This window comes from Podarcis tiliguerta (assembly GCF_965153285.1).
Source record: "Podarcis tiliguerta genome assembly, chromosome: 12".
Lineage (NCBI taxonomy): Eukaryota > Metazoa > Chordata > Lepidosauria > Squamata > Lacertidae > Podarcis > Podarcis tiliguerta.
The window spans coordinates 31,319,206-31,332,473 of NC_139545.1; the positions used below are offsets into that span (position 1 = coordinate 31,319,206).

General features: G+C 40.1%; 1 protein-coding gene across 10 annotated transcripts in view; it reads right to left on the reverse strand.

Annotated features, from left to right (window-relative positions):
* The window catches only part of UMAD1 (UBAP1-MVB12-associated (UMA) domain containing 1), a 38,665-nt gene that overhangs the window by 9,926 nt on the left and 15,471 nt on the right, over positions 1 to 13,268 (reverse strand). For all 10 annotated transcript variants that reach the window (XR_014503546.1, XR_014503547.1, XR_014503548.1 and 7 more), the window contains exon 4: positions 7,454 to 7,515. Coding sequence is in view for 5 of the 10 variants with exons in the window: in XM_083405540.1 (XP_083261666.1) it covers positions 7,454 to 7,515 (62 nt within the window). In the remaining 5 variants the exon portion in view is untranslated. The remainder of the gene's footprint in view (positions 1 to 7,453; positions 7,516 to 13,268) is intronic.

Here is a 13,268-nt window from a genome sequence, read left to right on the forward strand (position 1 = left end):
GTGGGAGAGTGTTAAAAAAATATCTGCATGTTTCCAGTCCCAACCCACTGCCTCTTCAGAAACAAGCTGACCTCAAACCTTTGGCTCTTTGTGTCAAACTAAGTATGCAAGTCTACTCTGAGATGCACACACTACAAGTTGAACCACACCTTCTGGTTTCCCCAGATAGCTTTGGACCAAAGCCAGCTCCCAAGCAGAGGAGATGTGAAGCTTGTGTCTTTCATATGAACTATAAAGCACAAACAAGGGTCAATAAAAGACAGCATTTGACCACTTGCTTAATGATCACTGGTTCCTTTTGAACAGTAAACCTGAAACTACAAGACTAAAGCCAAGTGTCTGTTTTGAAGATCAAATAGCAAGACAATAAACTGACCACTTGTTAATTTCTTTGCTGGTATAGTACTGGGTAACATAGTTGATGACCCAGCCAATGCTAGAATTGTCTCTCACACTGGGGGAAAAGGACGACAATACAGTGGTACCTCGCAAGACGAATGCCTCGCAAGACGAAAAACTCGCAAGACCGAAAGAGTTTTTTGTTTTTTGAGTTGCTTCGCAAGACGAATTTCCCTATGGGCTTGCTTCGCAAGACGAAAACGTCTTGCGCCTTTTTCTTAAAACTGTCAATGCATTCCTATGGGAAACCGTCAATGCATTTCCTATGGGAAACCGTGCTTCGCAAGACGAAAAATTCACAAGACGAAAAAACTCGCAGACGAATTAATTTCGTCTTGCGAGGCACCACTGTACTCTCATTCAAAGAGATGCTTTACTGCACAACTTATATATTTTGAGGATTACCAGCGTAAAGTGGTTGCTGTTAGATTGCAGTTTTCTAGCTGCTGAAGTTTATCCAGGCCCATCTAAATGAAAAAGAAAGCAAGTATGATGTTGACTTTTGGAAAGCAGGGATTAAGTAGACCCTGGAAGATTTATTTTGACCACTAGAAGTATAAGTCACCCAATAAAGCAGGAGAAGAGTACAGTGAAGAATTACGGCAATGAAAAATAAGGTTGGAGGGCAAATATGTGAATTTGTGATCAGCTTCACAAAACAATATTTGGATGCTTTTTTATAAATAACTGACAGGAAGCACCAATACATTTTGCATCTGTTGAAGAAAAGCACATCTGGCCATCAGTGCAAAATGCAATGTCAAAGAAGCAAGCCTAAGTTACTTTTACAAGGTGACAGTAGACAAATACAAACCACAGCAGTTATTTCTACAACTACCTTCTTTGTTTCTTGCACCGGCCTATTCCCCAGGGCACTCAAACACAGATGTTTGATAAGCTTTATAAATCCTAATTCATGATCATGCCATCTGTCAGAATCAGATGAGGTTTTATTTATTGTTACAGGTATTACATACTATGCTGTTGGTTGCTGCAAAACAAAACAAAGCAACAATTATTCTCTTAATTTTCTTAATGAGTTAAAGAGAGAATTAAAGGGGGATAGGTGAAATGATAGCTGTGGACTCTGGCACTGCAACTCAGTATTCATTCTTAAGGGCAGAACTCTGTATTTTGAAAATAAGATTGGAGCAACCAAAAGACATTTAGACAAGGACTTTGATAGCAAAGAACAAAAGGAGGAAATGGCAAGACTATGAGGACTGCACATAGGTGAGCAGTAAATGAAGCAGGAGGGGGTGGGGAGTCAAGAGTGTCAGCCAGAGATTCAAGGCCAAACAATTCAGTCAAGTAGTGTTTGGAAAATCATCAACATAAATTATTGTTAATGAAAATTCCTATGGTAGTTTTCCATGCACAAAGTCATTGACAATCTTTACAGCAATTACGTGAAACAAAGTTAAACTATAATCCAGCAAGTTGACCAAGGCAACCCAGCAAACCTGATGACTGACTGGGGCTTGGAATTTGAGTCTCCCAGTCCTAAAAACCACCTTGGCATACAACCACCCTAATGCAGTACATTTGTCAACCTACAATAACCATATTAGTGATCATAAAAAGTTGACAGTCTCATGATTTAAGAGCAAAGATCAGCATTAGGAGAAGAGATGGATTTCTCAGTCCTCTCCCATCATCTTCAAAGGTTAATTTCAAAAGAGGCTAATGTTAAAAGGAAATAAACTACGTATATTGCTTCTGAAGACAGGAATGTTTTCCTTTTTTAACCTGTGCCTTTTTTGCAATATAATTTAATTAACATTATTTTTTGTTAAGCAAGGAGAATGGATCCAAATGACAAAGGCCATCATCTCTAATAAGCCATACAACTCTGACAGTGAGCTAATTGTAGAATTGTATAGTTTTTTGTTTAACCTTCTTGCCACTCTCCTCTAGGAAGTCTTAGTTCTGGTTCAGCAAACTGCTTTCAGCAGCACATTACTGAAAAGTCAACTTTGCTCCATTACTGGAAATTACAACTCAGAAGACCTTGTCCACTGTCACCCCTTTTAGATGAGCAATACCATCACCATGGATGCCCCTAAACCCAGGAAAATTACTGTGACCAAGGTTTCAGTGCTCATAAATGTCAGCACTGCCTAAAAGCAGTAGAACAGAGTTGAAGTCCAAGGTGGAATTTGAAGCACTTGTGTTCAAGGAAGGCATATACAAAAAGAGAACATTTCTTGGGGATACACAATATATTTAATACAATTGTGATTATGTAAGATAGGTTCCTTCATATGAAGCAAACCTTCGTATATTTATTATTGGGGGGAAAGTTGGAAGTGTTTGCTGTATATCTTTGTGCAATGTTTTCCAAAGAACTTCTTGACATGCAAATACATGAAATATGACTCACTAGTAGCTATGCCCTTCTTGTTTATTCATAACCACACAAGCATTTCTGTCTCCATTTCAATGCATAGCTTAGAACACAAACATCTATCAACTTTACAGTTTGTTCTTTGTAATGCACAGGCATGGAAATAAAGGTTTAAACATCAGTCAATGTCTGCAAACTTCCTAGGAAAAGTGATCTATTTGTTTTATTTTATTCAGCCTGTTTAGAAGCTTGCCTATACACAGCAACTAGAGATGTAAAGACTTAGAAAACATAAAGATGGGGGAGAGCTGTAAAAAAAATTGTTTCCCCTTCCATGACATTACATCTCTAACAGTAACCCATAAAAAAATAGAAATAAACAATAAAAGTGGTATCAATAAATGTTTTAAGTTGACAAAAACAGAGAGTTTGATCTTAAATATTTCTATGTGAACACCAATTACATCTTCCTAGGATTTCTGTGAGGCAATGCATGTTAAAATTACTGCTTCATGGCACCATTTTGCATTTTTCTCCTCGCAAATTTTCCTCACATTTTTTCCTATCCTTGTAAGGCAGGTGTGGGGAATCTTCGGTCCTCCAGATATTGGTGAGCTACAACTCCCATCATCCCTGGCCATTGGTCATGTTTGCTGGGGCTCATGGAAGCTGTAGTTCAAAAACACGCTGCAGAGCCAAAGCATGAAAGCAGTCAATTATTTGCTCCTGGAATCTTACCATTCTGCCTCTACTATAAGGCTTGAAGCATCTTCAAAACAAGCCACACAGACAATCAGGATTCTTAGGGTAAGAAAAATGCTACCCAAAGCAGTTTTGGTATATACGTAGTGTGACTGCATAATAAAGAGTACACACAGTCTTCAGACATAACCTTATTCTTTTGAACAAATTCAGGGATCTACCATATTCAAACATGAAAAAGTGATGTGCATGACCAGTCCCAGTATTATATTTTTCACCAATTCACTTCCCTGCGAATAATCTTAAAAGCACTAGCAAAGAGGGCAAATGATATACCAAAAGCTGTTTTCAGAAAGGACTGCAGTGATCAACTAGACTTCCCTCATTCATTGCTGCATTTCATATTTCAATATTTTCCCCTAAGCTCCCCAAATAAAAAATAAATTGGTAGCAGGCAACAAGGTGGCCACAGCTGTTACTCCTTGTGCCATTTAAATAGGTACAGTGGGGGAAACAGCAGCAAGAGTATGGGTAGCAGCAGTCTTGTGATGGGGTTCACAGACAGATCAGCTTTTTTGCCTGTAGTTCCTGCTATCCCCAATCACCTATAATTCACTTGAGGCGTTTGTCTTCCTCACTTTTACTATGCTTGAAAACATATTTTATACAAAGAATCATTCTTCCATGCTTCTAATGCCAATGAGGTTCCTGAATTCTTCTCATCAGCACTGAAATATTTGTAGCTTCTAATTTTCCTAGTTTGTTTAATTTGTCCGAATACACAGTATTGTGTTAGCAGTGGCATTTCCCAAGATAACTTTCAGAAATAAACAGCTTTTCTGACTCCATCTTAATTTGAAAACTATTTCACACTTTTTTCTCTCATTTTCTTTTCTTACTACCTAATGGCACTTTACTAAAAATTAAGGCCATTATCTTTTGTCTACTATTTTCAGTACCATTCTTTTCTTAGAAACATGATGTCAAACATTTCGTTATCACTTTCTCCCTAGGTGCCTATTCTGTCCATGTTCTCTAATTCCTCCCTACTGTGCAAACTAGGTCTAAAATAAGGACTCCTTATTGCTCGGCGAACCTTATGTAAGCAATTAATCTTTTGTAAAAACTTTCTGAAGCGTGATGGACAACACAGTTTGCCATATTTTTGGAACACTTCCTTAGGGTACATCTTATGTAGGTAATTATTTATTTTTTTTCAATTTTTTTTTCAGAGGGAACTGCAACAAAATGTTGTAGTCTACATCACTCCCCGCTTGGAATTCCAGATTCCCTTTAAATCCCCTCCCCCAAGGTTTCCCTGGCAACAGTCATCAGGCATTTCATGCCCACTGGGCATGCTCAGTTCTTTCTAACTGATGAGTTTTTTGCTCCATTTGGGTTCCCCACTTCATTTTCGAGGGGGGCGGGTTGGATGGGGGGTTGTATAAACTCATGTCCAATTAAATTCTCCATGGGTGTCCATGGGCAGCTCTTTCTTCCTTCCATCTCTGGGGACATTTACAAATAGTTTCTCAGGATGCAACAGGAAGTGACCTAGCCAAACAATGAGATGGTCCTTTCTACAAAACACACACACACATATGTCCCAGAATATGGTCTGAAAGCACAGGAGGCAAAACCTTGCTGGATCTATGCAGGTCTAGGTCTGACCAGTACTCTTCCATCTCTCTCACCAGCCTTTCAATTTTCCCTGTCCGCCCCCCGTGGTAAGATTCTGGCCCCTGGTAAATGCAGCAGAAGCCTGTGCCACCAAATTATTATGGGGCTGTTTCCACCTCTCCCAGCAATAGGTAATTTCTGCTATAAATTTCTGATATCTCTCATAAGTATCTATAATGAGGTTTTGGTTACAAAAACATGGGAAGATTTGAATCAGTATTAGTATATAGATGACTTGTTCGTTTATTTAAACCATTCATCTCCCATCCATGACTGTTTCTACTCTGAGGATAGCTTACATTATTAAATCAACAAAGTAAGAAATTTAAAGACAGAGGGTTGTATCCAATGAAGTCATCCCATTATGCAAGTTGTTTTAGTTTTAAGTTGCTTTAACCATGGGTTGCCTCCAACCTGAAACAATTAAAATAGTAAATATAAACATAGAACACCTTTCAGCATATATTAAACACAAATCATTTAAAAAAGAACTATTAAAAGACATCAGAGCAGGTGTTAGAAAAGCCTACCTGGAGAGAGTTTCAGAAGCAAAGTAGGTTCTATGTGTGACCAAAATCTGCTACCTGGAGACAAATTTCACTATACCATAACCCATGGCTGCTACAGTAGCATTTCATCTGTGCTATAAATATATTTATAAATGTATGCCACCTGAATCTTTATATTCTAATATTTTTCATTGACTATGTCATTATACTTAGCCAAAAAAGACAATATAGTGGCCACAATACAAATGAAGACATATATTATGTTTACAGATATGAATAGGAATTAAAGGAGATACACAACTTAGTCATATTCAGAGCAGACCCACTGAGAAGAAAAAACAGCTACACCAATGATTTAAGTAACTTATATCTATGGATTTCAATGGGTTTATTATGAATGGAACTAACACTGGATACCACCCAACAGGTGCAACCACAATTTTCTTTCATATTTTTACTACAGCAATTAGTAATGAAGAAACAAGCCATTTTCAAAGTCACTAGCAGCTTGCCTCTTTGGCAGCGAGTGCTACTGCAATGAACTAAAAGGTAAAGTGTTTGCAACACGCACAGTTCCTTTTTCTGAACTCATTACAGTGGTACCTTGGGTTACATCCACTAACCCAGAAATAGTACCTCGGGTTAAGAACTTTGCTTCAGGATGAGAACAGAAATTGTGCTCTGGCGGCACGGCAGCAGCAGGAGGCCCCATTAGCTAAAGTGGTGCTTCAGGTTAAGAACGGACCTCTGGAATGAATTAAGTACTTAACCCGGGGTACCACTGTAGTTATATTAATTAGCACTACAAATCTGAATAACATAACTTTTTACTGAACCAGATCTATTATAGGGATATACTGATTACAAGCAATGGTCATCATACGTCCTTAAAAGTAGATTAGCAACAGTTAGGAAGCAATGAAAGAACCACCTCTAATCCAATGGTATGTTCCACTATCCTGCAAAATGACGTAGTTTTGGCCAGTGAAACTGTCTTGACACCAGAAAATCTAGTCATTAACAGTACTACTATTGCATATTTGTGTGCCTCCCATGAATACACACTTTCATATAAATGCTAGTTTAAAAGGGTTGTCTCCAACTAAGTATACCCAAAGTAGACCTACTAAAATGAATGAAGCTAAGTATGTCATGCCCATTGGATGACTAAGTAAGTTGTGGTCAGTGAATCTACTCTGAGTAGGACCAACATTGGCTACAACATTAAGTATTTAAATAAAGCAATTATCTAAAAAGTAAATCAAGTATACTGGCTTGCATATAGCAGTTGTGGCATTTTTTCTTTTACACATTAATTTTCAATGCTTTGTGTACTTTAAATCTTCTAGAAGGCTTTTATGTTTGAGCCTGGTAAGGCTATGTTTCCAGTTTATTCTCATCAGCAGTAAGTGTTTAATAGATCACTGTAAGTAAGGGAAGAAGACTGGCAAGATGAAGTAAGGGGGTATATACCATGTAACTTTATCCACCCAACAGAAAGTGATGATGTGGGCTGGACTACAGAAACATAGGAACCTCCTCCCTTTCATAATAAAGTCCTGCCTCACTCCACAATATTGACATAACTATGGTTGGGCTCCATCCTGAGTGTGGCTAGATTTGCAACTTGTGCCAAATGCTTTTGCTGCTCATAGAAAAAGTCACCCTCCTCTGCATGCCTTACAATGCTTGAGAAAAAAGAATTAAGTTTTTGAAATCTTATCTAAATGCAGAAAACCACAGCTGATGTTTAGTAACTCCTGCTAACACCAACCATATCCTTTTATCAGACAGAGTTAAAAGAGGGATTTCTGACCTGTGTAGTCTGGTCACCCTCAGGTCCTGAAGACTCATTGCTTTCTTCATTCACTGTATTGCCTACAAGACACAATGCAAGAGATTTGTGTTATTGGTCCCTTTCATGACTGCAACATCACTTACAATGCAAAAGTTTGCAAATTGCTTCCCCACCAAAACCCAGCCCAAATCAAGACATCTAACACTGAAATTAACAGGCAGTAAAATGTTCAAGAAACAGCTGAAAAAACGAGACGTGTTCCATGTGCTTCAGCAAACTTCTTATTCCGCAAAATGTTTCTCATAAATAGTTTCCTCATCACAAACTACTTCCCTCTCTTCTTATTGGAAACATTTTCAAAATCAGTTATAAAATACAAACTTGTTTATAAAAACATAGGTATTATTCAACAAAAGGGCACATCGCGTCACACTGCATTTCAGTAGAGAGCTGTCGTGTTTGCAAATTTTAACATCAAAGATGTTTTGCATTATAATGAAGATGCTTCTGATGCACTGAGAAATTCACTGAAAAGGAGAGATCAAGCATTTTGAAATTTTCTGGTCTACTATGTTGAACCATGTTTACGTAATTATTAGTAGAGGTAGCACAGTTGTGGCCGACTGAGACCTCTGAATGGGTTCCTATTTCCTTCCTACTGTGAAATCTCATTTGTACTGTTTCGTTTGTGATCTTGCTATGCTGCCAAACTAGATATCCTTCACAACAACTTCTAAAATTAGGACTCACACAAAGCTAGAAGAAAGAGACACCACAACGATAACCAGCAACTTTTTTTGAATGCAGTTATCATTACTTTCAACCTTCTCATGCTGCCTGAAAAAAACCTAGGGTTGAATGCTTGTTAATACAGAAGTCACACCTCTTGGGACACTGAAAACACCAAGCCCAAGCTCATCATGATGATGGCCTTACCTGTTGTACATATACTTGAGGACACACAATGTGGTTAAGATGACACCATCCTTGTAGCTTCAAGTGGAACAGAGGACTAGCACACATTCTATCTTTGATTCTGACAAAAGCTGCTTTTGGTGTGATAAAAGCAAGCCAGATGAACATCTGCAGGAGACTGTACTAAACAGGGTGTTCTGAAAAACTGTGTCACCATGAGCCTCCTGAAGGGCAACAGAAACATTTGTTTTCCTGAGAAGGGGAGCGAATGCAGGCTACTCTATTGGCCAGTTCTGAGCTTCTTTGGAAGCAAGGCTAGCCAATGAAAGGAAAGGAGTAGGTGCAAAGACATAAAAGCCCACCAGAGGCAGCCACAGGGAAACCAAAAGCTCAAAAATGTAGGCTATTTGTCTAATGACTGCCCCCCTGACCCAAAGTGACATCTCATGATTAGGGATCACCACCCACCCAGAGTCTTCTCCAGACTTGGAGCTGTATTGTTATGTGTACATGGCAGATATAGCAAAATATTAAAATTCAAGATTTGCATGAAGCTTAACAGAGTCAGAATGCTTAGTACCAGCAGGTTCAGGCCTATTTTCTCTCCTTCCTCGCCTGCCCCTAAGTTATCATGTTGTTCTGCAACATATGCTTGGGAGAGCACTCCAGGCTTTATGTGGAAAACAGGCAAGCCTCATAAAATAACAGAAAAGTACTACATTATCAGGCTGTTTCAAAATCTAGCCATTTGCTCTGTGCAATCCACACACAAGGTTATTTTGACATCAAAACTCCCAAGGACTCTACATCTAGAGATTTACCAAACAGTCTCTCCCCAAACTGAAGACAAAAGTCTGGAGCCCAGAAGAATCAAACTAGGGCATGTTTCTCATTAGAATTCCATGTTTCAGTAGGTGGGAAGAGCACAGACACATTGGTCCAAAGCGTTCCATTAAAAAGTACAAATGACATTTTTGCTAATGGACTCATATCCTCAAATGGATCAAATCAAAACCAAAATAAAATAACATTGATCTTTCAGTTCCATTCCAAAAGCCCTGAAAGTCCTATCCACTGATATAGTGCTATGAGTTAAGAACAGATGGAAGTGAAGGTAAAAGCATTTTAAATATTTCAGATTGTGGTGGCAACCAATCTAAGTACATTTTTAAAGCTGAGTTTGCACCTGGCACCACTGACAAAAAAATTGAACATGTGGAACAGGCAGCATGATGGCAGCCCAAGGCGGTCCAACAGTTGTGCATATACAAAGAATGCGAAGTTAAGGCCCTGGGCAAGAAGAGGAGACACTCGAGTCAAAAACATTTGTGTTCCAAATCTGAGAGTCAAAAGATACTGCTCCTCATGCAAAAGTGTTCATTTGCAAAGAACAATTCTGGAGGGCAGTTTGTCATGTAAAACAAAAGTTTTTATTTTTAGCCTGATGAAAGCTTAAGCTTAGAAAGATGCCAGACTCCTCCTGCACACACATAAGAGAGAGAGAACCTGAACTGTCAATTTACACATGCTTTCTGATATTTGCCAAATTATTATTCTACAGTACTGGGCAACCTTAATTTCATTACTGAATCCTGTAAAGCATAAGAGCCCCAAGTCCAAACAAATTGCAGATACAAAGACCCAGGGGCTTGAGGAAAAACTGTCAAGTGCAGGCTCCTTTCATGCCCTTCAAACCCATGTGCTGAGTGGCGACAGCCCAGTTACGTAGTTGTTTCCTGTGGGGGAAGCACCTGCAGGGCTGTGCTTTCTTCTGGTATGAAAGCACCCGCTTTGCATCAGTTATAAGACTCGCTCCGGGCAGTTAGAGAGCAGGAAAGCTTGTGTAAGCTTCCATCCCTAATGGGGAGTGGGGAGGAACTGGGGTGCAAGTGCGCTTGTGTGTGTGTAAAGCGGGGCATCAAAAAGTGCTGCACCCGGCACTTCCCATTTCCTATCAGTCCCTTTCACCTCCTTCCTTCCTGTTATCTCTCTCCCCTCTTTCCTTCCTTGCCTGGCAACTTTCCATACTGCAACCTTGCTCTTGCAGGTGCTTGTGGGGAGCTGCTGCTATTAGCTGAAAGGCGACAGCGTGGCCAGGAGACAGACTGAGGCTCACCTGAAAGCCATTCCCAGCCCACAGCTTGATAATTCATATGGGTTTCTGCAACTCCAGTTGTAAAGACTTCTGAGCACCTGGAAGAAGCAGGTTTTCGTAAGCAGTGGTTCCCAAACTTTTGCGAGCCACTGCCCCTTTAGTTCCATAATCTCATCTCCAGTGTCCCCTAGAATCGCGGTTTGCACAACCTACTAAGGAAGACAGTAACACAGTAAAATTCAAAACATAAATGACTGATTGCACATTTCTTTAGTTTAATTCAACAAAATTGATAAACTTGATCCAATGATATCAGCTTTACAAAATTTGATGGTGATTTGCACCTGCCAGCCTCTTAGAGCCTCCCCTAGGTAATCCCACTGCCCCCCTCATGGTGCCCACTTTGGGAACCCACTGTATTGAAGTCCAGCAATACATAAACAAATTGAGAAAAGTGTATCTTTCTCAGATCTTTTTATGCTATTGCATAGGCATCAATTATTTTGCCATAAGACTTCAAACCAATATATTCTGATCTACATATCTATCCTTTCAAGTTCTGGTTGAGCTTAAAAAGAAGTGTTAAAACCTCCATTCTGCAGCAGAGAATACTTAGCAGCGCCCCTTTTTTTGAAAGCAAACAAACAAGGTTTTCATTCTGCCATCTGAATTTGGTTCAGCAACATTAAGGTTGGGCAACATTAAGGGACTACTTCACTTCTCAGAAGTTCCATATTATTATTATAATTTTGCTTTCATGTACATGTTGAATTATGCTGCAGCTGCCTCACTACTGACCACTTCTGTCCTGAAAAACTGTAGCAGAGGACTGTGAAGGTCTTGATTAAAAAGCAAAATGTTAATGTGAGACAGGACAAACCGGGTGCAGCTGCTCCATTTCACTGAACAAGCACCTCTTCTCCATTCAGCTGTGAAGAATGGCACCGACTGTAAATTGTTCTCTGCTGATAGGTTCCACAGGAAACGCAAAACTACACTACTTTCAACTTTTCAAAGCCATTGATATTTTAAAAGAGGGTCCTCAATATACAGGGGATTGGGTGTATGTGTGTTATGCTTTGTGGGTCTTCAGCCTTCAGTTTTGATCTTAAAATTTCCCCCTCTGCATGCAAAGCCACATCCACGCAGAGAGCAACAGTTTGTGATAATTTGCCAGATGTGTTAGACAGGCAGAATCATTCTAATTTCAAGCAGAAAATACCCTTCACCGGTTTAAGTCAAGAGACAGACTAGATGCACACCACAAGATTTGTCTTTCCCGAAACGCAACAGGCGAAACCCCCAACTTTAAATAATTTACCCATATGTAATCCTGCTGACTGCTATAGTGCAACTCAATTGTAAGTCATCACTGGATTATCCTTAAAAGAGAAGATACCCATACCCGCTGTAATCATCTGATAAGATTAAAGATGACAGACTCTAGGGTTGTGCGCTCATCTCACTCTATAGGCCGGGAGCCAGCGCTGTATGCAGACACTTCTGGGTCACGTGGCCAGCGTGACAAGCTGCATCTGGTGAGCCAGCGCAGCACACGGAACGCCGTTTACCTTCCCGCTGGTAAGCGGTCCCTATTTATCTACTTGCACCCGGGGGTGCTTTCGAACTGCTAGGTTGGCAGGCGCTGGGACCGAACGATGGGAGCGCACCTCGCCGCAGGGATTCGAACCGCCGACCATACAATCGGCAAGTCCTAGGCGCTGAGGTTTTACCCACAGCACCACCCACGTCCCCCCACTGATAATATTAGATACACCTTTTCTGGACATTTGTGCAGGTGGAATTGTGGCATTTGTGATCATGTACACATTTGTGATCACATAAACAGATTTATTTCAAGGACAGGAAGGGATAATAAGTCAAAAGAGGGCCCTATTTTGCTTGGGCTGGCAAAAGGGAGGGGCTGTAGCTTGGTGGTGGAGTATCTCCTTTGCATGCATAAGACCCCATGTTCAATTCCCTGCATCTTCAGGTAGAGCTGGGCAATATCCTTTTCTACTGCTGCCAGTCAGCTAGATTGTCCAATGGCCTGCATATAAAGCAGCTTCCTATATTCATATACTGGCCCATCTTTGAACTGTGGACATACATTCTATGCTGGTAAATTTATCTGGTTTCTGACATTTCACTGACAATCTTCACTGAACACACTGCATTTTTTATGCTTGCTGATATCACAAGACTCCAGCGATACTTGTAGTTTTTGTTCAGGGCACATTTGGGAAAGGCAGAGGAAGCCCAGGTCAGGACAACACAAGCTTTGCTGTGGATCTGTGAAAGCTGTGAGGCTATCCAGAATATGTTTACATTACTGGTGAGGGTGGAGCGGAAAAAACAGAAGGAAATCTACTGCAGGGTTCAAGATTATTGTTACATAGTTGAGAGCAAGAGAGTTCCTCACTGTATCACTGTTTTTTATTGTTGATGTTTAAGTGTGTTTTTAATATTTTGTTCCGAGCCACCCAGAGTGGCTGGGGCAATCCGGTCAGATGGGAAGCTTATAAATAATAAAATTATTAATATTCTCATCAATAACCATTATACTGGGGGCGAAGTTTCCTTCCCCGTGCCCTAAAACTCCCCCCACCCCGCAATAACAAATGAGATCAGCATTCTGTCTCCCTCTTCACTTATGAAATACTTATTCAGTGAACCATTTGAGTGTTCTTAATCTGCAGCAGCAGATTGTTCAAGGTCACCTATCTTTTGCTTTATGGAGGAGAGAAAATCCTGCCCCTATACCAGATCACAATCTCAATTTTGTGCATTCCAGAAATACTTAGCAGAGAGAGACGGTGTCAT